Genomic DNA, 24,770 nt, shown 5'->3' with positions numbered 1-24,770 from the left:
ACGTGCACGAACACATTGCACTGGATGGAGGAGGAATACGTCCTTGCATCTACGATGCAAGAAAACATTTTCTGTGAACATTGTCTTTTCTCGCAAATACGGACAAATTTCTCATCATCCGGATGCTTGAAGGGCAAACAAGAATGAAACGAAGATGGGAGATTATTTAAATATTTAAATATCATGTTTGACGATCGGAAATAAATGTTCATTGTTCAGCATGATTAAAATTGTTATCCAACATGTTTACGCACGTATAAAGCCATACAATGAAGCTCCAACGTGTTGGGATTCTGAAATACGCCACATTGCTAATACGCTGGTTAATGTTTGACGCATTGTTTTACCATGCCGTGGATTGTATTGTAAAATGTGTGGGCATTCCATGGTTTTGATCCAGTTTTCCTCGATAGGAACAGTATTCGATAGAAACATTGTGTGGAACATTTGAATTTACCCAAAATAGAATTATTGTGCAAAACATTTCAACATGATTCGTCCTGTGATAGAATAATGTAAATTAATTTCCATCGTAACAGAAATCGTATCTCATAATATATCAGTCTGATCAAGAAGTATGCGATTGAAAATCGATTTAAAATTGTACACATTAGAATTTCATCCTATTCAACGTTCATTTTTGAATAACATTAACATTCATTATTAGAGTGGTAAAAACAAAAAAAAATGAACAAACTGTTTTCAATGCGAATATGTTTTGTTGACCTGCAAGGTTGTCAGTTTTAAAACATTCATTTTTACACCATAATAACGATAATTTGTTAAAAATAAAATGAATAAAATATAATGGGCTTATGCGCTTTGGCTTCAAGCATGCGTGGCAATAAGTTTGTGGAATTGATGTTTTTTATTCATTTAATTATTTTTAATATGCCAGGAATGATTGACTCCTGATGACTGATCCTGGCAGAAATGAAGTTCTATTAAATGATGCGTGGTAAGAGTTAAAAGCAAATATGAATCAGTACGAAAAAAGAGTTAATTGGTGATCCGTCACTTATTTTCTTTCCCGTTTCATCCGATAACTTTGTCTCTAGAAGCAGTACTGGTAAAAAAAGTAATGGTAAAAAAAAAACAAATTATTTTCTTTTATGAGTGAATAGGAATCGTTGAATGGAATGATGCTATGAAGTGGAACGTTGCAGAAGACTTTCGTTAAAATCAATGCAAATTAATTTATTCAGTATATCTAAACAATTCGCAAACGACGAAGCATAACTCTCGCACAAAATCGTCAGCATTTGCAAAATTCCTCAAACGCATCAGGAAAATCAGCGCAACAGACAATCACCAGGCGAACGCATTTTCCCAAATCAAATCAACAACACATGCTGTAAGGTTATGTTTTCTCCTCCAAATCGGCTCGTATTTTTGTTTTCTCTCTTCAGTTTGTGTGTTTGTTTTTTATTGTTTGTTAATTCACTTAATGCATAATGATGGTTTTTATCTTGCGTCTGTCTCCACGCTGTTATTGTTTGTTGGCATCGGATGTGACTTCCTTCGCTACATTGCGCGCATTCAGTTGTCCTTACTTCATCGCAAACTGCTCAGCCTTAGGGCTTACCGCCTTCTGGAATCTTACCACTCGTAATGTTATGTTCTACCTTTCGGTTCGATTATACTCGACTATGTACATAGAGTTGTATAATATTCAAAAAAACAAAAAAATCTGTTTTCATTTGCCTTTCGCAATAGACCTTCGCACCCTGGAGTCATCTGTTCACTTTAATTTATTACCTACGCTGGGAACGCAATCAATAAATGCTGTCGGATGGATGGTAGCTTCAATTTCTTCATCATTTTGCAACGTGTGGAAATTCTCGGACGCTGCTATGTCATAAATGCGCTGGACGTTGCAGGATGGAGAGATGACGTTTGTCTTATTAGGTTTTGTTTCTGCTATTCAGCTCGGCCAGTTTTAGAGACTCACTCCTGTACAGCATCTCGCTAGCTTAATTACTATTTTATACAATTCCATCGCGGCGTTCGACCAACGTGCACCGACCGGAACGGATGGAACTAGGAGTTGACCAAAATCGAGCCCTCACGCACGCATCATCGACACGTGGATGAGCAGTTTTATGATATTTTACCACCTCAAATTCTTTCCTAATTTTTCGCCAGTTGGAAACCCCCCAACCAAGCCAGCCAAGCGTCGATGACCCGTTTCCATCGGAATTCGATCGAAAACTCCATACATTCAATTCGTGGACAGCGGCTTCCCGAACTGAATCCAACCGATCCGGATACTGAGGAACGTACCATGCACGAACTTTTCGTTACGGTGACGGAGCGGGACGGTGGGTGAGGGCGCTTTTCCAACCCCTTCCGCAACGTCGAAGCCAATTATTTACGACCGACCGGGATCGAAGCCAATTATTGCCAACATATGTTTGCCAACTTTTCAACCGGATCGCAACGATCCGAGCGTGCCACACTTGTCTCCCATCGGTTGGCCCTGGTTTGGCTTCTAAAAACTGATGGCGTATTTCTCCCCGCTCCTCGCCCGTTTGACTGGGGCACTGGGTGAACCGGTTTTGGGGTCGGTTGAGGGAAGAAGCAAAAAAATCGTAAAAATTCTCCACGCTCCATGCACCGCTGGACGTGCCACGTGTGCGCGTGTATGTGTGGATTTCCAGTGTGGTGATACGCAGCACGAGACGACACCGGAAGAGAATCCCCGCACACGAAAATTGTTACTGCCAAGCATCATCACCCTTGTGAAGTTTTCCAACCCCTCTACCTCACTTTCCCGAACGAAGGAAGGAAGTGAAAAGTCGATTGCTTTTTTTATGCGATAAAACAGGAAGAATCTTTCATTCTTTGACGGAGGTCACTTTCTCTAGGAACGAAGATTTTGTGGTGAAATATACGAGTATAACAAGAAGTGAAAAGAAAAAAAGGAAAGCTCTGCGAACCGGGTTGAGATTAGGTAGTTTTTCCTTCCTTTTTGGGCATATGGTTATGAGTTTTCCGACTCGCATCGCTAAGCTGCGGTCGGTTTTTCGAAGCGGTTTCCGATAGCGCCGAAAGCTAAAAAGTTCCATCAGTTTTATCTTAAATAAAAAAGGAGGAAAACAAAACTGGCGGAGAAAACAGAATGGCTGCAATCATTAAATATTAAACCGTCCACGCTCGGCATCCACCGGCCACCGGCAGCTTCCCTGAAGATCTCACTCCAAACGGTTGGTTGATTCAAATATTTATCAGTTTTCAACAAGATACTTCCGGCTTCCGGGCAACATGGCGCAGACGGTGCGCCGAAGTCCATCCCTGGATCGCCAGCGCTTTTCGTCCTAGCGTGCATCCCAGGGCCTGGGGTTTTGCTCCTTCGCCAATCCGATACACTTCCCAAAATCTGTCGATGGAGCAGAGTAAGGGATGGGGAGGAAACTCAATGAAATCTGGCGCGATGTCGATACGTCGCCATCGGGTTGTCTTATCGCGTTGAAAGGAGGGTTTGGGAGGATCTGGTTGGGGCTAGCTTTGTTTGTTCGGTTAGGATTCAAGGGCCGGTCGGTATGTGCGGGCGATTTTCCAATAAGAAAGTTTCGAACCGCCACTGCTTCGTTCGCCGCTTCGTGGCAAAGTGCAATAGGATCATCGAGATAAGGGAAGGATCGTGTGCGGAACTCTTTAAAGTTTAATCAGGAAGGTCCGCTGCAGAGTTTCAAAGAGCCCGAAGCTTCGACGTAAGTTCGAACGACCTCAGAAGTAGTGGAAGATTCGATGAAGTAGCTTCCCCGGCAACATTGAGGCTACACCGTTCCGTGCCTTTTCCTTTTTGGTAGTCGTTCCTTCCGAAAACGTAGCCACGCTGATGTCACTGATCTTCCGGAAGTGATTCCGGGTGGCTATTCGACCTCACACCAAAGAAGAGAGTTTCCTCGCTACGACGATGCCGACCAGTGGCATCGATAATAGCACATCTGTAACATGTGCCACAGCCTTAGCGCCTTCGGGAGAGGTCGAATCTATCGAAGTTGAGGGCCAAATGAATTGAGGGCGGTGCTTTCACCCAATGTCCCAGGTGTATCAAACGGTTCCAGTCGGCGGGAATCAAATGCCAATCGATGGCGCATACGTGTCGTATTCAACCGATGATGGTGGAACACGCTTTAATGCCTCAGGCGGAAGGATATCGAAGGAGGCAGGTTGTTTTCCTCAACGACAAGAACGACGTGGTAACGCAAGTGACAGCAAATGTCAACGCTTAAAGTGGTTGTAACGAATGAAGCGCTTCCTGCGAAGGACGTCAAGGACGTGGGTCGACGTGGACAAATTTGACGGATCTGTCCAGAAGCAGAACAGGGTATACTTTAAATGAACCATAGCGAACTGGATTGCACCATCGTCGACAGTCGTTCGAGTCAATTGATTGACGTCATGCCAAAGAAGTAGACGGCATATCCTGTGCTACCTTGCGTATCTGATCAGATGCTGTGTAAGGATTTCTCGTGTGCTACTTTGAGGATGAGTAACACGGTATCCTATATTTGTGCAACTTTCTCTTTCCGGCTTAATCTGGCCACCTTTTCATCCGCACATGTCCCTACGTTGCATTCAATTTGATCCTAGCTAATGAATTTCTACCGTATTCTGTATTGGCCGTGCACTCCACTTCCTCTCTCTCTCTTTCTCTTTCTCTCCATCCATCACAGTCCACGGTTCTCTGGCACGAGCAATGGTAGATTATAACCACCGCCAGATTACGTGTTTCCTGCCCTCCCACCTATGTGGGGAGGTGTGTTTCGCAGCGAACCTTTAAAAAGGTTAATATTCAACAACGTCAGCCTAGGGCGGCACTAGGCGAAACGATATGAGCGGGATAGGTTGCGGCCACATTTGGATGAACATCGGAGCTGCGGAGTTGATACAGCCACGATGTTCCAAAATGCCGCCGGATAGTTGGCTGGATGGGATGAAGCTGAAGAGTGCGTATGAAGGCATGCGAATCTCGGATGGAATCGTGCGCTAGGACAAGTATGGGACATTTGATAGGGTCTTCGTGGACGTTTCAAAATGGTTCATAATAATAATGTTGCGCTTTTTTGCCGCTGTATATCTTCTTAGATTAGAACATTAGTAGGTTTTTTTTAGTGTGAGAGTTAAAAAGATAGACTAGTTACTGTGAATATCGCGTAGTGTGTGAGATTTTGTGTGTGGTGTGTGTATGAATGAGAGTGTGTTTGTGGGTACCTTTTAGTTTCGTTGAAGGGAGTTTACTCGAAAAGAGGGATATGTATTTCCTAGCTTCTTGTGTTTTCGTTCCTTTTGAGCGGCAGGTTTTGGGTTTGCTGCCAATCTCCTCTCGCTCGCTTCTCGTATATACTGTTTGGCTGTTTCGTAGATATCCTACCCTAGTGAACGTGCAGATGCTTGAAAGGCAATTGTTAAAAGTTTGAAGATGGCTTTTCCCGCACTGAATACCGAACGGACACAGATAGGCGACGGTTGACAGGATGTGAATGATTTCGTTAGCAATTTCGTAATGGTAGGTAAAGAGTACTTGACACACGCAGGGGAAGCGTAGAAAACTTAATCTTAGTCAAACACTACCAACAACAGTGGCAACAAACCGTTGGACAACCGGTAAACGGAGTCAGTTCCACGTGGCGCTGAAAGGGAGAGTTGTTGTTCGTTTTCCAGTTTATTTTCTCTGTATCTAACCCTCTGCTCCGTTGCTCTCCCTTCCAACGTACCTGTTGCCAATCCTCAAATACTGCGCTTCCCTGCGTAGAGCGGCATGATCAACTCCTGATCGACGAATTCTTATGTAAACATTTATAAAAAATACTACAATAATTCTCTTAACTCTGGCGTTTGCCATTTTGTGTTTTGTTCTTAACCTGTCTGGACGAGCGCAACCTTTCAGGAGCTTCCTGTTAATTGTTTTCTCCTTGCCGTCGTCCTTTGTGTATTTTAGACATTTTTTTTATAGTTCGCCTGAAACACTCTGTTTTGTTGTTTGTAATGCTCGTTTGTAGTATAAGCGGTGGTGGAAGCGTGCAAACATTGTTTTTAACAGAGGATGTAATGAAGTTTGCTAACTGCAAAAAATAAACTTTCTCTCCTTTTAAGCATTCCTGAAATAAACCACCGTACCACTCGTTCATTTGCAAACAAAATGTGATTCAACTTGACCCATTTAAGCAGTGGTGGAGCGACAACGAAAGGCGTGGGAGAGCCTTTTTGATAATTAAACTCATGATTTTGATTTTCCTGGTTTTCATGAAGAATGGTTTACGAGTGGCTAACAAACAATGATGAATTTAGTACCATCTGCTCCCAAAGATGAGATGCCAAAAACGGATTCCACTTTGGAGGCGCGTCAGCGATAAACCTAAGCCGTATTAGTACTCCCAGACCTGCAGGAAGAGAGTGGAAAGGTGATGTAGCGTCCAGGAAAGCCAAAAAACCGGGGTTAATTGATGAAATGAGACGGGGCAAAGGGAACGTAAGAAGTGGTAAGGAAATAGTTGTTAACGATCATCCCACCTAACGCAAATTCAAAACTTGGTAGCGTTAGTGGAAAACATTGCGAAAACTTGTTGGAAAGCAAGTGCTTCGGAACTTACCGGATGTCCTGGTTTTCCCACCGGACCAACTGGACCGGAGTCTCCCCGTATTCCCATCGGACCCTGATGAAGTTATTGAAACACGATATGGTTAGTGGAGTTCCCGGAAAAACGTTGTCTGATCTTTTAAAGCAAAGCACTTACCGGAAGTCCCATCGGACCGTAGTCGCCCTTCTGTCCTTTCTCTCCTCGATCGCCCTTCTTGCCATCGTACCCTCGGGGACCGGGTGGTCCGGTATGGCCTAGGGGTCCTGGGGGCCCCGGTGGACCGGGTGGTCCATACACGACGTCCCGGTACGGTTCATCTGCCATCCCTTCGCCATGGTCCTGTCGTCGGCGCATCTTCCTGAACTTCTGGGAGACATTCGTACGCCATTAAAACACGCTTCAATCTCTGACCTCACGAGTACGAACAAGATGCCGCTACTTACGGAGTCTCCCCGGTCACCCTTGTCGCCTTTCACTCCCGGGTAGCCGGGTGGTCCGGGAAGGCCGGGCGGTCCCATGAGACCCGGGGGACCTATATCTCCCGGGTCTCCCTTCTCTCCCGGCGGTCCCTGGTATCCCGGGAGTCCAGGTGGTCCTTCGATGCCCGGTTCGCCTGGCATTCCGTCTAGTCCGCGGGGTCCAAGCGATCCCGGTGCACCTACTTCACCCGCTTCGCCCTTCAGCCCGTTGGTTCCGTCGCGTCCCGGCGGTCCCGGTGGGCCCGGTGGTCCTACGGGCCCACGGAACTGAGCCAAGGTCGCCTCATCGTAGTCGTCATCCTTACCGGGGCCCTTTGGGAGCGGGACGGGAGAGAAGATCCAAACAAGAGCAAAAGATTAGTGAACGGGTTGTTAACCTTCATAATTGCTACACGTGAAACCGAACACCGGGCGGGAAGTCGTTGGCCGCCAAACTGAACGTATGCTTCCGTTGGCGTAATGTGTCGTCGGAGGAGCAGAAACAAAGCAGATGTTATAACAGCGGTGACAGCAGCGTGAAACACACACACGCACAAAAAACAGCAGCAGCCACCCACGTCATTACGAGGGCGTCCCACGATCTTTGCACTGCCGGTGTCACCACATTTGTGCCAAAACGAACGTGCAGACAACAGCTACCACACATCATCACACCACACCATTTCTACTAAAAGCCTTTTAATACTCTACATTAAGGTAAACACTAATAACCATAAATAACGCTCGGCAAAGGAAATGAAAGATTAATTTTATCGTGCTCCCCATCCCGGACGATGGAGGTGAACCGATGTCACCGATGTTGCCAAACGATTTATATTCACGTTCCACCTACGGGCCGCCATGTTTTGCCTGACTTGATTGTTTTAGTGTTATAGCATTCGTTAACATTGTGCTGATTTTTTTTATAATCAACACGGACCATTGAAGGACAGATACTTACAAGTTTTACATGGAACATACGTGTTACGATAAAGAAATCGTCTAATTTAAAGTTGGTTGTTATTTATGTTTGGGCAAATATTGGAACTTCAAAGAAATCAAATTAAATTTGAATACTTGAGTCAACCACATCAGATTTGATACAACGACCCAAGATTATAAAATAATTGTGATTAAATTTTATAAACGAAAAACTATCGACGAAGAAAACTTTTCCTCTCAGCATTATATAGGATTTCGGTAAGCTATCTATTGAAATTATTATCTTTTACATACTATATAACTATTACCTTTATGAGAAGACGTAAGAGTTCTGTTCTTTGAGATGTAAATTGAATACAATTTATAATTGAAAATGAGTTTTTTTTGTATTCGTGCTTTATTGTAAAACAAACCATGTGTTGAATAACTACTACATCCATGATTCAAGCTAGATAAAACTTATTCCTACTCAAAGCAACTCAGTTAATTGGGCGCACTACAAATTATTCTAGGAGACCTCCGACTACACACGGCATTGCGTTCACAGAACTGCTCGGGATGTTGTTATTTATTTTGTATGTACAGGTTTCAATAGGGTGTTGATTCCTGTTTGAAATGCAAATTAAAGTAAACCAACCAATGCCATATAGTTTAAAAGCAATCTAAGACTGTAAAAAGACTCCTAATGATGAATTTTAATGCGCGTATTTAAATTTCAACAGCAAACTAAATATAAAGCATTATGAATTATGTCGTGAATCAACGTGTAACATCTGATCATTGTAATGTCATTTGGTATGCGAGGAACACTTGTCCACACACTACATCACGCGCCCGATGCAGGGCCGGAGCTCGGAATGTTACGATGCGTCACCCCGGGAAGACACCGAAATCGCGCATTTACGCGACAGACACAAAATCCCTCTGACACACGCAATCTTCCAAACGCGCCGTCCGCCAGACATGGGGCGAAAATAACTTTCCACGCCATCCGGACGACATGCCGACATGGCGCTGGTAATCCGTGTCGTCGTCCCCGACTGTTGGAGGACACTTCCTCGTGCTGCTTTCCACCGGCAGGGGCCGGGAAAACGACTGTCAGGCGTTAATCGAATGTGTCTTTTCCTCGTCCATGTTAGACTCCGCGTTTCACAACTACCCCGCCCCTGCGTCGTCCGGTGCTAAAGTGCTATTTGTTCTTTCGAGGGTGCTGCGTGAAGTTGCTACCATCAACATTAACGCCGGGTGCTGTCCACACATGCCGGAGTAGGCATGTTGTGTGTGCATGTGTATGCAGATAGGTGTTGGAAAGGCCTGTTTGTTTCTTAGGGCACTAGGTACTTACCTTGGGTAGAGATCGGGACTAGACTACTCCTTTCCCTCTCCGATACTCCCTTGGTGGATTAGAGCAGGTGTGCGTAGGGTTTAGGGTGCGCTAACTAATGAAGCAAGGATTAGAACAAAACGCTGAGGTACTACGTTAACAGCTACTAGGTGCTAAAATAAAACAATAATACTCTACACAAACAGGTACCTTTCACATATGTGATTGTAATTACTCTGCATGTATGTGATTACTTATTGCTAATTTTGGATGTTCTATCGTGGACAATCCAAAAATATAGGGGAAATTTTTATAATTTATAACTATAAAATTAAGAAAACTCTGTTTAAAATTTGATGCACTTAGCTTGTAAAAGAAAATGAGCATTTACATTTTGTTAATTCCTCCGAAAACACAACGAATATGAATGAAATAATATTGATATTTTTTCACTGTTTGTTGTTGCACAGCTGATGCCAATTCAACGTTTGAATATCCCCATTTCAGGTTATCGAACGTAAAAAAAGTTAACAGTTTTAATTGAACCAGCTCCATTGTTAAATGTAAACAGGTGAAATCAGATCCATTTATTCGCTTCACATATTTCAATTTGTTTCTTTGTTAGTTTTTGTGCTTATTCCAGCATGTAACGTTCCATACGCATCGTAGCAACATAATTAAGGAGTTAAAAAGCAGCATCATGAATTGTAAATCGATGCCGGCAGGCTGCAGTTCATACTGACCTGTTTGAATGGTATTCGTAACGAGGTTTACAGATTGAAATAATCTCCTCAAGCCAGGTCAATGTGTAATATTTGTTTTTCTTTTTTAAAAGATGAGTTATTTTACCGAAACATTTTTTGTTTGTAGAATTTGGTTGTTGCATGAAGTTTTTCATCACACGTGTAGAAAAATGGTTTGTGTCGAGAGATTGATACGTCGTTGGTCATTACGTACCGTTGCGTTTAATGAGCAATTCAATAATATTACACGTTCGATGATAAAAAAAAATCTCCCGTTGTGTCGTTAACTCCACCTGCTATCAGCGTTATTTCCGCTCTGTATTTTTCAAAAGGCACAGACAGAAAAAGGTTGTAGCCGCAACTGTTGAGAGGATACTAACGGAGCACGTCGAACACGTGTTCTTAGCTTCACGTCCACCGCGAACCGTTTCGGTTGTACAACTGTCCGTGTGCTGCACGGATCCTTTTTATTTTTCATGCGAACCACGTGTAAGCGGCGGCGAACTTTCGACATCTAACTACAAGGCAAGGAATTACACAAAAGGCTTTTGGGCCGGGATTGTCCGACTGCGGGACGGGATTTGCAGAATGCGAAAAATTGAATAAATCATAGCCGCGGGAAATTTATCGATAGCGCGAAGCGCAAAAGTGCGTCACGTCGGCCAAACTGTGGCCGATTGGAAAACTGCTTCCCCAGCTTCTCCACTCGTCCCTTTGTTGTAACCGGCTCCATCCTCTCCGCACCTAGCGTTCCCTAGAGCCGATGGCTTTCGATGGCAATCGATGGGCGGCCGGCGATCACGTTGCACCACAAGCTGGGCATATTGTGTCGGTAATTTATGCCCGTATTTGTGCGCACACAAGCACACACGGGTTTGCGAAAATTGGCAAAACACTATCGATAGCATAAATCCTCGGGACGCGACGCTGCTTTTGGCGTACTGCGTCCGCCAGCTCACCGGAGCCTATTTGCGAGGCGAACTGCGGCTGGGGAAGCTGGATTGGAGCACGTACAGTAATGCCAGATCGGGAATGCGGGGTAGCGTGTCCAACTCGTGGCCGATGAAAAGTGAGTGCCTGTCACTACGAGTACGCGGGCAGTGCGGTTCCCGATCGTTAGTGGTTTTGCGGATTTGTTCCGAGTGGTTCCATGGGATTTTTTCCTTGAATATTTCAAAGCTAACGTAACGTTATCATCCTTTCAACATCTGTCGGTTTTTGGTAAAGGGGTAGCAAAATGTTGGGGATTGGCGACCAGGCAAAGCGGTCATTACAATGCAGCCCAACCCCTGGTGGATGCATTAAATACAAGTCGAAATAATGGTACGCGTCATTAACGGTTCTGCCCGCTTTGGCGGACCACATAAAGTTTGGCTAAATGTATCAAATTAAGCATGGTCCAGAATGCAGCGAAAGGGGATGGAATGTTGGAGGCGGGGTGTAGAATGAAGTCGAAAATTAGTGAATTTAAACATTAAAAACAAAAGGTACGATAGAAGAAATTGTTTGTGACAAGAAGTGTAACAATATTATGTTTTCCTGCTACGTTGAAAATTATGTAATTTGACATGTCCTAAGGAAATGTTGCATCGCCGAAAAGCACAAAATAGAGGAAAGTCTAGCACAGTATTTTTGTGTAAGAAGACTCGTAAGCAAGTGACATTCTTTAACGATTGAAAATGAAGCTTCCATTTTTCTACTCAGTTGGCAGATTTTCAAACATTCGCATTTCTATTTCACATGAAGATAAAAGCTGCGTAAGTAAATTTGCTGGCATTCACTTTTAAATTTATTTGCAGTTTGAAATAATCTTTCCACCTGAAAATTATTATGCTACGCGCTCAGCTCGTCTGATACGTAAGATATTAACAAAGCGAGCAACAACTTGTAAGTAAAGCGCGAGGGAAATTTTCCAGTGCTGCACAAATTCCACAATGATGGGCTAATCGATGAGGGCAGCAAATTTGTTTGATAGGTAAAATTTAATTATGAATTTCCATCATGTCAATTCGTGCATGTGCATTCGGGCCAAACAAATGGGCCTTTATTCAAACAGGGTGGTACCGATTGCACAAATACAGCCGATTGCAAACCAATCGGCCATTTCGAGGGTTGCACCGGGGTTTGACTATCGTTTGAACAGCGGCAAACCCATCGAGCTGCATAATTGCATTCGACCACTTGTTTCGCCGTGAAAGTTAAGCCCCGGCGGGTGCATTGTTGCCGGTTTGGTGGGAGCAGATTAAGCATTTACGGTGCAACTACGGCGCGCGAAGGTGCAGGTCAGCGGGCTTTTCTAATTTCAGCCAACCACACAATTTATCCGGGCAAATTATGGGTCAAGCGGTTCGACTCCGATGCCCAACAATCGACTCGGATGGAAAATCGCATATTTTTGGCGTACATCGATTGAATACGAACGGTGCCACTCTTTGGCACGGTCGGACGTTTCTTTATTTTTTGGGGAAGAGGACTCGTGGAGGGCGCGAAATTTTGCTCACATCCGGTGGCTTTTCGTTTTCCGGGCCGGAATCGGTCAACCGTCAGCCGGTTTACGCCTGATCGCTTTTCACTGGGCCCGGGAAAGCTTCGACCGCTGACGCTATTTATTGCCGAAGCTGTTGTGGTACGTTCGGGGCTTTGGTGTTGGCTCTATTTTAATTAATGTCCAAACAATCGGCATGGTTGGATGAGCGGAGGAGAAAAAAGCGCCCGTTGGGTTTTTGTCCTCCACGGATAAGGCTTCACTCGTGGAAATGTTTATCTCTTTGTTTTGTACTTTTTGCAAGTCTGTGTGATCAATTGTTAAACAATGAATCGTTGTGTCGATACTAGTATAAGCATTTTTAACAATGTTTGTTTTGATTAACAAAATTAAGTTCTCCTCTGTGGAATTGCATCTTTTTTCAATAAAGCTTATCAAAATTAAGCTCTCATTGAAAGGTGTGGAAAATGGTATATCATTTGACTCTTCAAAATGCTATGAATACATGGTTCGATCAAGCGAACAAGCAAACATTCGCTCTGCTAACTTCTACTTCTACCGGTAATATTCGCATTCTCAATATCAAACCGCTTGGAAAAGCCAGCGGGAAAATTCCTTCAATTCAGCTCGCGCTCCTATGCTCACCGAGTCGATGTGCAAACTGAGCAGAAATAAACAGATAAAATAAATATGTACACACATGTAAACAAGCGGTGGCAAGCGAATCCTGTTTTACAGAACGACCGACGAAGCACCTAAATTATTTATGGGTGTTGGTCGTCTGGTCGGGAAAATTTCATCAAACGTGCATCCCACTGAACTACCCCGGAACAGTAGGATGTTGAGTGGGTAACTTTACTTACGAAAGTTGTGTTCCAATGTCCACAATCACAAGTAATAAGTGGTTGAAATATTGTTTGAAAAGTTGAAAATATCAATGCTTCATTATAAGCAAACATGTAAATCATAGTTAATCTTAGATGTTTTAAAAATAGTGAAATTATAAAATTTTTTCATATTGAAAATTGTATTATCTACTGCATCACTGTTATGAGTCATACAATAAAAAAACATTTAATGAGATTCATTCGATGAGTGACACACATGATACAAAATTGTCTTTTTTCTCGAACTATGATGTTAAACAAACGTTTCAATTCCTTTCATGCAATGTAAATTAGAAATACCATGTCGGATGTAAAAACCAAGAGCAGTACGTTGCATGAAAGTTCCTTCTTTTGTCCGTAATGGGTAGCAATGTGTGATGTTTCATGTCACGAAAGGATGCAGGATTATGATTCACGCGAACTGAAGGCTACGCTCTCCTCGACGATGGCGTTACAACATTATGTACCTATTTGTCGCTGCTTATCGTATCGACGCTTTTCCACGCACTGGCACACCGACCGATGATATTATTCTGATGCTGATGAAGCTGTATTACACGTCAGGAGGGAAAAACAGTCATGCATGGCGGTGTGACGATGTTCACGGCCGACGCGCCAACACTGGAACGGTCCACGCCATGCTTCGGTCGGCGCATGCATTAATGATGTAGCGATGCCGTCCGATGTAATTTATGCTCGCCGCATCACTCAGGCCTGAATGAAGGCGGGGAAGGGTAACGCATCCCGACGGGATTAGTATCGCTCGGTCCTGATTGGAAGGTCCTTTGATGTGTGGCGATGAGAGAAAGTAAACCATTCCGTTCGATTCCGAGGGTTCGCTTGGACCAACGTGGATGAAGTGTATCTTTCATGCATCGATGAAGAAATGGGACGAATGAACATGTTGTAAAAAAGATAACTAATTGAAAAAAGAGACCCAGCGTGATTTGTGGTTTTTCACCATAAACTAAGATCCTAGGAGAAACAATATGGTGGTAAGTCAATCGTTCCAGAGTATCCGGTATCAGCTGCATGATCCCAGAATGGAGATAAGCGTGTGCGTGGCCGGTCACATGGAATGAGACATTGCATTCTCCCCAAACCAACGACTATAGTATCAGTGTTGAAATAAAATAGAAGATATATTACGGCATATTTCGTCCACACTCACACCATGCATTAGGACACGTAAAATACTCCTTTCCTATTCGCTCCGATTTTCCGTGTCGTAGCCCGTGCTGCTGCCGTCCAGCGCCATCGCAAAGAATCCAATTAAATTAAATACAATTTTTATTGCCCAACCCTCGAGCGGCCAGAGCGCAATAGCCGAGCGACAAAAACACAAAAACATGGCGATGGCCGCAACGGGAAGAAATACAATCTGTGGCCCGAAATCGCCACACTTGATGGTGATTTTCGTGTTTGTTCTGTGTTCCGTGCGCCTCGGGGACAAGCGCTTCCGCGTTTGATCGTTCGGAACCCATAATGCCCGGGCCACGAAACGGTTTGGCAAACAAGCTCGACGACGCGTGGAATCTTAAAAAAAGCAAACACACACTCACACAATACATATTGCATTCCACCTACCAGTGCCAACCATTTCCATTTGTGTCAAAATTTATCGTTTTCATCTTGTTTTATATGTGTGTGATTTTATGGCCGATTCGAGAGCGATGAGGTTTTTCGTTGTCCTGCCTGTTTTAAGCCTCGGAAGCCCGGCAAAGGGGTGAGACGATGTTTTTCCCGAATCGAAATCGAAGTTTGGTGCGCTGGAAAAACGGAATCCAAAATCGGCATGCAAACAAACACGTACCACTACTATGTACAGCAACTGATATCTGGTTAGCTCGAGCCGGTGTGGAGTTAGTGGGCTTTCCAATCAACGTTTGATTACTATGGCGTTTGAAATGCTAAACCATCATGCAGGCATGCAAATTTAACGAATCGTGCTTCCAATGCAAGTGCATCCGTTGAATGTGCTGTCAGGGAACGTTTACGTCTCGAATGTTCATGTTTTGGTTCGTTTGACGGTTCGGTCGTCCCTTAAGTCCTACCAGTCGAGTCGTTGATAAATATTTTCGCGTGAATTGTTTCGGCGAGGAGTAGACAATAATGAGCCCTTAATTTCCACTTACTCGTTTGCCTCGTTTGCCGCGGGGTCCCTTTTCACCCTGAGGTCCTGGGGGTCCTTCCGGTCCTGGGTCGCCCTTTTCACCAGGGGGACCTGCAATGTTTATTAAAACAATTTACTTCAGTATGACGCAATTGACGTAAGAAATAAATGTCTACATGAAACAATGAGGTTTATGTTAAGTCATTGAAAACACTGCTTCCACTGCGGGCTTACCAGGAGGTCCAGGTGGTCCTGGCGGTCCCTCGATGATGCCGGCCGGGAACTGGTCGCCCTTGAAGTGCGTCGTAAGCCCTCGATCTCCCTTTTCACCACGATCACCCTGGAGGCATCGAAGCAAAACGAAAAAGAAAAACGAATCGACGATGAATCACGTCCCGCCGGGAAGATAAATGTTCCTTTTATGAGCTGTAACATACCTTCGTTCCTGGCAGTCCCGGTGTGCCCGGATTTCCGACGGGGCCCTTCTCTCCGGGCGGACCCGGTTCGCCCTTCGGGCCCGGATCACCCGGCGGCCCCTGGCGTCCGTCCAGTCCGATCGCACCCGAAGCTCCCGGCGGTCCCGGCGGTCCTGGCGGTCCCGGCTCTCCCGGTTCACCCTGTGGAAGGTGTCACGAATCAAATTAGCGTTCTCGCAGCAGCACGTAGAAGAGGATTCGGTTGCAATCAGCGCCAACGTGTCGGCAGCCACTCGAGCTCGCCCCTGGAGGGCTCCACTTGACCGACCGAACACCGGTTGTACACGAGCGCGTGTCGTAGGAAGGGTTGAAGGACCACAAACTTCTTTTTTCGCCCCGGAGCCACACGGGATGGATGGTTAGATGGATGACCCTCTAAGGTTGTCTTGGTTGTCGCTCAGATGTCGTACGCAGTCGCCAGGACAGGGTTGCAGATTGTACAATTTGTTTGAGATGACAAAATGTCAACGCAGTGACAAGTGGTAACCGCACCGTGGAGAGGCAGAGCATCACCTGTCATTGGCCCACTTGACATGACGGAGCTACAGCCACGTGCTTCCGGCGATCCTCTGCCGACTATTGCAGTTGTTTGTGTGTGTGTGTGTCTGCGATATCTCTAGTTAGGGATTGTAGGTGTCTTCTCCCTCTTCACGTCGACCGTTCCTTTTAGTGTTTTGCCGTTCTTTTTTCGTCTCCCATCTCTTGTCACTTCTGTTTGTTTCCCTGCCCGGTTGTTATCATTCATCAGTCCGGGCGATGCAAGACCATCCGTCCATCCATCCATCCGCGTCGTGAAGAGGGCTCCGGCGAGCTTGTTGGACGGCCAGACAAATCTTGCCTCCCACACTTGGTGGTGAGAGGTGTACAACAATTTTTATTTCATTTCTCCTTCGCGCGGTCGGTTCGGCTGTGGTTAGCGGGAGCTCGAGTGTCCTCCAGCGCTTACGTGCGCCCACGGGAAGCGCTAGAACATACAGGTCATGCAACTACGTACTACGCAACGGGATGTGCACTACCATTCGTACCGTGCTCAGCCTAGTGCAGAGCAAGCAAACATGCAGCATAAAACGACGTGCAGCTGTGAAGATTTGTTGGAGGATAAATTGCGTAAGAGTTGAAATGATAGAAGCTCGCGCCATAAACGTAACAAATTGTATGCGAAAGATACAGGATTAGACAATTTTTCAAGCGTTACCTTCTTTCGCCACAAGTCCTTTGTTATTACTTCCCACATGGTAATGAACGCAACTGCGAGTGGCTTGTCTCCCAAGCCAAAGCCAAAGGATATGAGTAGCACATGAATGCAATAGTAAATGTTGAGAAAACCCAAGACGAATACCGCACTAAGAATGACGTTCCCGAGGATCCAAATTCAGTTTAAGTTGAAAATGAGTCGAAAGTACCACGAGGATCTGGTTTGATTGAAATTAAATGTACATTCTTTTGAAAATAAGATTGATGAATGAATATTTTTAAAGTAAATTTATAAAGTTGAATCTAAAATGCAAAAACATAACTAAACATCCACTAATCTAAACTCAGTAGTTTTAAGAAAACAAAAACGCAAACTAAAAAAAAAGTTTCAAAACATGTACAAATTAAAACGAAAAAGCATGATCCTTACAAATACAGGATGGATGTTTAAGGAAACTTTTTGATGTCAGGAATTAATTAAATATTAAATTTAACAAAGGTCACTTTGAAATTCATTGAAAACTATGCTATTCGAATTCAGCACAATTACCACGAAAATAAATTACGCTACAAAACATTCGCTGATCTGAACTGAGGAGCTGTTTCTGCAACACAAGAAAATAATTGGCTTAAATTAAACCAAAAATGGATGATCGTGAAAAATACAGGATGAATGTGTATGAGAGAATTCCTTGTACCCCTTGTTCGAAACCAAAAGCGTCATGTCAACCAAGCGAACTTGAGCGAGCTGAGAAGCTGATGATGAAAGTCCCGATGCCGGATGCTCTTTGTATGCCCCTTTCCCAGTTGCAAGAAGGAGAGGTGGCCAGCTGAGGTGAACTGCTCACCAGGACGACTTACCTTCAGCTGTATGATGTTGGCAGCGGACACATTGTGACCCGCTGCTTGCAGATCCTGGAGCAGAGAGCGTCCAGCAATGGGTTTTATCCGAATCGGTGCAAAGGGGAACAGTTGGTGTAGCGGAGAAGGTCGTGGCGTGAGACAGGGTGCGCAGATGTTGGTGTGTCGGTGGGGTGTGAGGGAAATTTTTGGGGAAAATCGTTGTAGAAACAAATAACGGGAGAGAGAAAAAAGATATACACTAATTGTTAACAGAACAAACAAACAGAGGGAAAGGAAAGTGTAGATAATAAATTTAGCATTCTTGCGGTGAACCCTCGTCCTTCAACAAGGGTGGAAAAACCATTCTTCGGTACCATCGTCCCAGCCTGCCCTTTGATCGCTGTGGCCAATAAATGTCAACTAATTTCCAGATGTTTAGCACAAATTACATCCACAATTCGCTCGGTTCTACGTTTGTTGGCGAATTTGTCCGCACACTTTACTTTCGCACTCAGCGTCCAAGCTTCGGCGAATGTCAAATTCAATAATACAGAATGGCGTTCGGAGGTGAATTGAAATGGGAAAAAGTTTTTCCCAGCTTGGGTCCGTTCTCATCCGCTGTCGGAATGTACCTAGCTGGTCCCGAAGTAACGCTGGCAACCGTAAGCAGCTCAAACCGAAAGCCAAACCGAAAACTACCATGGAAAAACCTCCCGAAGGAAAAGTAAACATTCACGAAAGCAAGTCACTGGTGTATGCTGTGTGATGGAATGTGTCCAGGGCCGCAAAAAAGGACTCCCATGGATCGGGCGCTGATGGAAAGTGTATAGAAAATGTTCCATGTGTTGCTGCTGGCTCCGCAGGGAGGAGCAGAAAAACTTAATAAAATATTGCTTTTAATTAAAAACATACAATAAAACAACAGTCTCGGCCAGTGGCCTAACCCCTGACCGACACTTGACCATTAGGGCGCAAGGGAACAATGCGACACACCCGTGGACGGAATGTCCTGTGGTGATGCTTTATTAAAGTCAAAACATAACAGACGCATACGCTTTTCCGGCATACCCACAAACCACGGTCGGTACGGGGAAAATACTCGTCCCTCTTCGAAGACACTCTTCTTTGCTCCATCTGGTCCGTCCTGTCGTTACTCCGTTGTTCTGTATCAAATTTTCTACGATGCACTACGCTTCTTTGTTCATTTTCCCTAAACAAACTCGACGACGTGGGACCGGGAGATCCGAACGAGATTTTCATTTTACTGTTATACTACTTTCTTTTTAGTTTGCAGGAGGGAAAAGTCTGCACGCAGTAGTTGTTTCAACTTCGCTGGCTATTTACTGAGCGTTTATCAACATGGGAATATTTCCAGCAGCTCGAGTAGAAGTTACGAGCCACTGTAGGATAAAAAGTAACTACTGCCCGCCGTACGCGTATATGGCTCAAGCAGTGGGATTTAGCGGTGCTCGGAAGGTGGTTAATATTAAATCCATACTTTACACGGTCTTTAATGTGGTCAGCTTTGCCAGCTTGCACAGTGGTATGTTGTAGCGAGCGGGACAAGTTATTATGTTTTGCATTCACAAACAAATTACTGGTAAGCAGTATTGCACCTTTTTTTACATAATTTAAAGAGATTATAAATTGCTACTCATTGTGTTAAGTATTTATTTGACTACCATCAATTTTTGAATTTATCTCATGCATAAAGAATTAAACTTGTTAATTTACACAATTTTATGGAACTAGATTAATTTAAATTAATGTAAATTTTTAAAATTTGTAATTTTTCAAGATATTCTTTCGGATAATTTTCGTTTTCTTGATGGCTTTGAGTGTTGAAGATAGTCTTATTTGACGTTTCTCTGGTAATAAACGTAACCGAAAGGACTTACTCAATCACTTTTAGGTAAAACAGCTAGTTAAGGTATGTTTATCGATGGAAAAACTTTGTATGAGGATAAGTCAGTTTATAAAAATGGATCTTGACTGTAGTAAACAAGTATAAGACATTCATTTTCTCTACCATTCGACATCAAACGGTAATATTACCGAAATAATTTATTCAAACTTTAAAGAACACTTTACAAATGCATTCCCACAGTGCAGTTGATTTTCAAGCATCACAGAACATTGTTGACTTGCCACCGTCTGACTTTCGATTCGACGTTTCGACTGCAGACAATCCAGTGTTTCGGGATTGGGAAAGGTGGACTGGAGATTTTAATAATAACAACCGGCCTGAAACCGGGATTACTCCCGAGTATACTGGCGGGATACGATACCAAAGCTAAACAGGCATACGAGCGGCCAGCTCTTGATGGTGTCGGGGTGGACAGGTGGTGAAAAAACAACAACTTACGCACGCTAGGCAAGCGATAAGGGAAAGCAACCAACACGAATCGCGCTGAAACTACACCAAACGCTACGGATCACTACGCTACGAAACGATGGGCTACCAACACCAGCACAACCGAACACCCTGCGAAAACCCGTGCTTCCGGTGGCAGTGATGATCGGTTTGGTCGAGCCAATTCAGCAGAGGCGCGGGGGTTGTGCTAATCCTACTCCTTCGAACCGGATCAGCAATTCCGCAAAAGAGTGGTGCGCGTTTGCGATCGAGATCGAAGTCGGCTGAAATGCTGCGTGATAAAGCGGGATGAGGAAAACGGTTGTGGCATGCAAACATAGAAAAAGAAAAACCAAACGAAACCAAACTATTGATGCCGAGGATTAGCGGTGCTAGCCTTAGGTGCTGCCAACGGGCACACCGGTCACTACGGAAGTACGACATCTAAAGGTGCGAATGTGAGTGCACAAAAACGGCCAGATCAGCCCAACCGGTGAGTGGAAAACACGCAGAGAAGTGGTGGAAAAAATACGCTCAATATACCTTCACGGCCACGATTTCCGCATAACCTAACGAGCCGCCGCGCAGTGTCGTTACGGATCGCTTTAATCCCTACGTTGGTGGATGGTTTTCGGCGGGTTGTTGTTCCGGTGCGCGTTGTTTCGAGGCGAGCCGATGAAAAGGAACCGAGGGCATTGTGTTAGCAAGGGCACGAAAGCAAGGATTGCAAGGATAACAAGATTGGTTGGAACATCCCGCCGCGAAACGAGGCGACAAGGTGACCGACGACAGGAGCTCAGGAGGTAAGTAAGACAACAGGTTACGTAATCAACGAAGAGCAAATTGCATCGCAAAAACACCAAAGGAAAAGGAAACTGGCGGTAAGAGTCGAAGACGAGCGCCGGCAGAAGCATCACTAACAAAGGACAAAGGTCAATCAGACCGGACCAGCAGTCACACACTCACACCCATCCTCCACGCGGTACACATGGCAACACGGACCGTTGAGATTGAAATCCGTGGAATCCGTGGGAACGCTTGCAGCGTCGTTCTGCTCGGACTGACGGACTGATTGGAGGCATTCTGGGAGGGTAGGCCACGGCCCGAGGGACAGGAAACGGCAATTTTCAGTTTAATTTTACATAAATGGACACCCATTTGGCTTGCAGGGGTTCCCTCTGGTGACTACCGGCGTAGTTGCATTCAGATATTGTCGTCGCGCAGCCGCCTCTCACCGAGCGTACGTAACGAGATGGTAAAAACGCAACTCAAATCACACACAATCATGAGGAACACGTGTGTATGCGTTCGTCCCAATGATTGCCATGACAAGAGCGAAAGAGACTGTGACGTGTGTACTCCCGGGGTCAACGAATATAGCGTCTACTGTCAACTGGAACCAGCGCTCGTGGGGTCTGCAGAGTCCTCTTGTTATCAGGCTAATCGTCCACTGCACACACATGTTGCACAGACGGTGCTTTTCAGAAGTTACCGGTCACTCTCCTGCCGGTAGTAGGACCGCGGTCCACCAGTGGACACCCGTGCAGACGATATGAAATTTAATTTGTTCTCTTTTGACCACCGACCCGGCCATTACCAGTCTTTCTATCCGATTTGTAACCTCTAGTCAATTTATTTGACCCTTCGTTCTGGTCTGGGCTAGCCGGGGGAATACTCCGGGAGCGATAACCCGCACCGCGGTTCCCCCTTGGTTGCGTTGCGTGTAAAGTGTCCATTTTCTCCGAGGGCTAATTAATAAATTGATTCACGGTACTTGGGGACGCAAAAACTTAAACGACCGGGCGGAAGGGGACGGAAACGACAGAATGGTTGGGTTAAGTGGGCCAGGTCCACGGATGCCCACTTAAGATAGCATTGATTCACGTACAAACCATCGAACGTGGACGAAAGGTAGGCAGGTGTCGGTGGACAGGGAGAGGTTTATTTTACGTTCGCAAGGTTAGGGTGGTGGCCGTTAGCATTAGATTGGAGTCGCTTTCGACCCATTTCCTAATGGGATCTAAGCGTTCCTCGAATGTCTCATCTCGTCCCCGGTGCACGGAACTTTGCACGGAAAACCAAACCAAGTAGTACGGCTTCCACACGGCTTATCCAAATTGATCTTTCATTGTTTCACTAAAACGACTCTTTGTATGTCCTTTCCGGGTGCGGGTTGGTATGAAAACAAAACGGCAATAAAAAAAAGCAAGTGATCAATTAACTAGCATCGTCGCGCAATCCGAAGCACTCGCAAAGACCTTACCTGGAGAGGGGTACTTACTAGAAGTAGGAGCTTAAAAATGTTGACTAGTCATCGTCAACCAAAGTGGAGCTCGAAACAAGTTGGAATCCAAACATGTCCTACAGCTCTGCATCCTTTGAAGTGACGAAGCATTCCACGGAACCAACACGCCTCGCGGGGCACCACGTGACGCGCGGGAATGACTAATTAATTAATCATAATTACATAGTCATCCATACGTCATACCCTTTGTACAGTGCATCGTCGGAACCCTCTCTGGCCAAACCTTTCCATGCCACAATGGACTAAATTGTTTGCCTATTGTTTCCACCCGGTGGCCATGGGCTGGTGTATCAATCACGGGTTCGAACTCCTGGAACTGCAAACTGTGTGGCGGAATTCTGGAGTCAGCTTCGAGAGTGGACTATCCTGTTAAATTGTGTCATGGAAACTGTTACCAGTGGATTACTGCAAGTAAAAGCGTTCATAGCATTGTTCTCGATGCCTGCCTTTCCGTTTTGTGCACAAGACCGCTATGCGCAAGAGGAGAATTCCAAATGCAGCCGACATGGCCGGACTTCAGCTGCTGTTGCTAGATTGCATCGCAAAGACAGGTCATGACACATGGAATGCAAGAGACATTTCTCAAATTAACCCTAACTATATTCAGCCCTTTAGGTGCATGAATCCATGTGGGTTGGAATTACAGTGCTGGATGCGGTACAAGCGATTGAACCATTTGTATCATCAATCGTTTGCTCGTGTCTGTACATATTTCGTTTGGTATAAGATTATCTCTTTTAATGATAAAATACGTACATGTTCTAACAAATGATGGATTTTACAATACTTCAATTCTAGTTAATCCTCTGATGGTGTGGTTCACACTGTTTAAGAGGAACTATTCCGAAATCATAACCAAGAGCGTTGTGAAGTGCTCGTTAAGTTCCATTACAACGCAACGTTGCTGTGTGGGTAATGCATATGAAAATCGCTGCATCGATGGCACAGCCATTTTCCGCCCGCCAGTGGAAGCGAGAGACCGGATGAATGATAGGAAAAATTTAAATCAAATTATTATCAGTAACATCTCGGCGTGATGGATGTTCCTTAAGGGCACCCGGTGGAGATACGTTCGTAGGAAAAACCTGACGGATAACGAATTAGCCAAACAGAGAGAACGAAAGAGATACCCAGTACCTCCTGCTGTGGGGCGAACGGGGATGGGGAAAGAAGTAGACAAAAAGAGTGAGAGAGAAAGAGAGAAGAAAGGCTCCATCGCAGACCTGGAATGAGCAATTGGTGCTTAGATAAATTACCTTCACCGTCTGGAACACGTCTATCGGGGGTGCGCCAGCCTCACCCTTCGAGCCCTTGTCGCCCGGTCGGCCCTGTGGAAGGTGGAAAAACCAACATTTTAATTGAATCGTCCCGTTGTGTCCCGGTGTCGTGTGCGTCTGGCGTCCGGCAGCGGGGACAGCGATCCCGTGCTCTTGCTCTGCCTCGTTGTACAGGGTTGTATGGCAGGGTGACTCGCTGACTTTTCCCGCCCCCAATTTCCCTCCGCCACACTCGAGCGTAAATTGAGCGGAAAAATAACGAAATGCAAACAAATGAGTTTGCGGCGAGTGCCGGGGGGGAGGTTACGGGTAGGGATGGAAAGCCACTCGAGTCCACCGTTGCGTCCGGAAGAAGCAACACGTTCACCAACGGGAGGGGGGCCTTTACGCCTAGCATATACGTATGCAACTACTCACCGGTTCGCCTTTCGGGCCATCTAATCCTATCGGACCCTGGGGTTGTTGTCGTGCAGGAAAGGTCCAAAGTTGAACCGAACGTTGTGAAGGCGGGCGTTCATGGAAAGAGGGAGAAGAATGAGAAGAACAATTCGATTAGCCGTGGAGTATGAGCACAACTTCAGAGAGGAATTGGAAATCCTTGCCCAGGAAGCGAAGTGTCTTATCGTAAAAAAGATAAACTTCTGAGTAATAAATAACAAAATGAGATCATGCATGCCGATAGCAGTATTAGTGTCTTCCGACGTGCGTCCCAGAGAGATGCCCTCCGGGCGGGAAACCCGATGAGTACGATAGTGTTCCAGCAGATAAAGACATTACATTGCT

The 24,770-nt window shown here is 45.1% G+C and overlaps 1 protein-coding gene across 1 annotated transcript in view; it reads right to left on the bottom strand.

Moving 5' to 3' along the window:
- LOC131285018 (collagen alpha chain CG42342) overlaps positions 1-24,770 on the bottom strand; it is a 94,418-nt gene that overhangs the window by 5,756 nt on the left and 63,892 nt on the right. The window contains exons 5-13 of the mRNA XM_058313879.1: positions 24,405-24,440; positions 23,967-24,038; positions 20,949-21,017; positions 15,977-16,156; positions 15,774-15,879; positions 15,562-15,650; positions 7,031-7,378; positions 6,744-6,953; positions 6,600-6,662 (exon numbers count right to left, since the gene is read on the bottom strand). Of these exons, the coding sequence (XP_058169862.1) occupies positions 6,600-6,662; positions 6,744-6,953; positions 7,031-7,378; positions 15,562-15,650; positions 15,774-15,879; positions 15,977-16,156; positions 20,949-21,017; positions 23,967-24,038; positions 24,405-24,440 (1,173 nt within the window). The remainder of the gene's footprint in view (positions 1-6,599; positions 6,663-6,743; positions 6,954-7,030; positions 7,379-15,561; positions 15,651-15,773; positions 15,880-15,976; positions 16,157-20,948; positions 21,018-23,966; positions 24,039-24,404; positions 24,441-24,770) is intronic.

The sequence above is a fragment of the Anopheles ziemanni genome, chromosome 3 (genome assembly GCF_943734765.1).
Source record: "Anopheles ziemanni chromosome 3, idAnoZiCoDA_A2_x.2, whole genome shotgun sequence".
Classification (NCBI taxonomy): domain Eukaryota; kingdom Metazoa; phylum Arthropoda; class Insecta; order Diptera; family Culicidae; genus Anopheles; species Anopheles ziemanni.
Note: the sequence above shows the minus strand (reverse complement) of the source record. Positions and strands in the feature narration are given on the sequence as shown.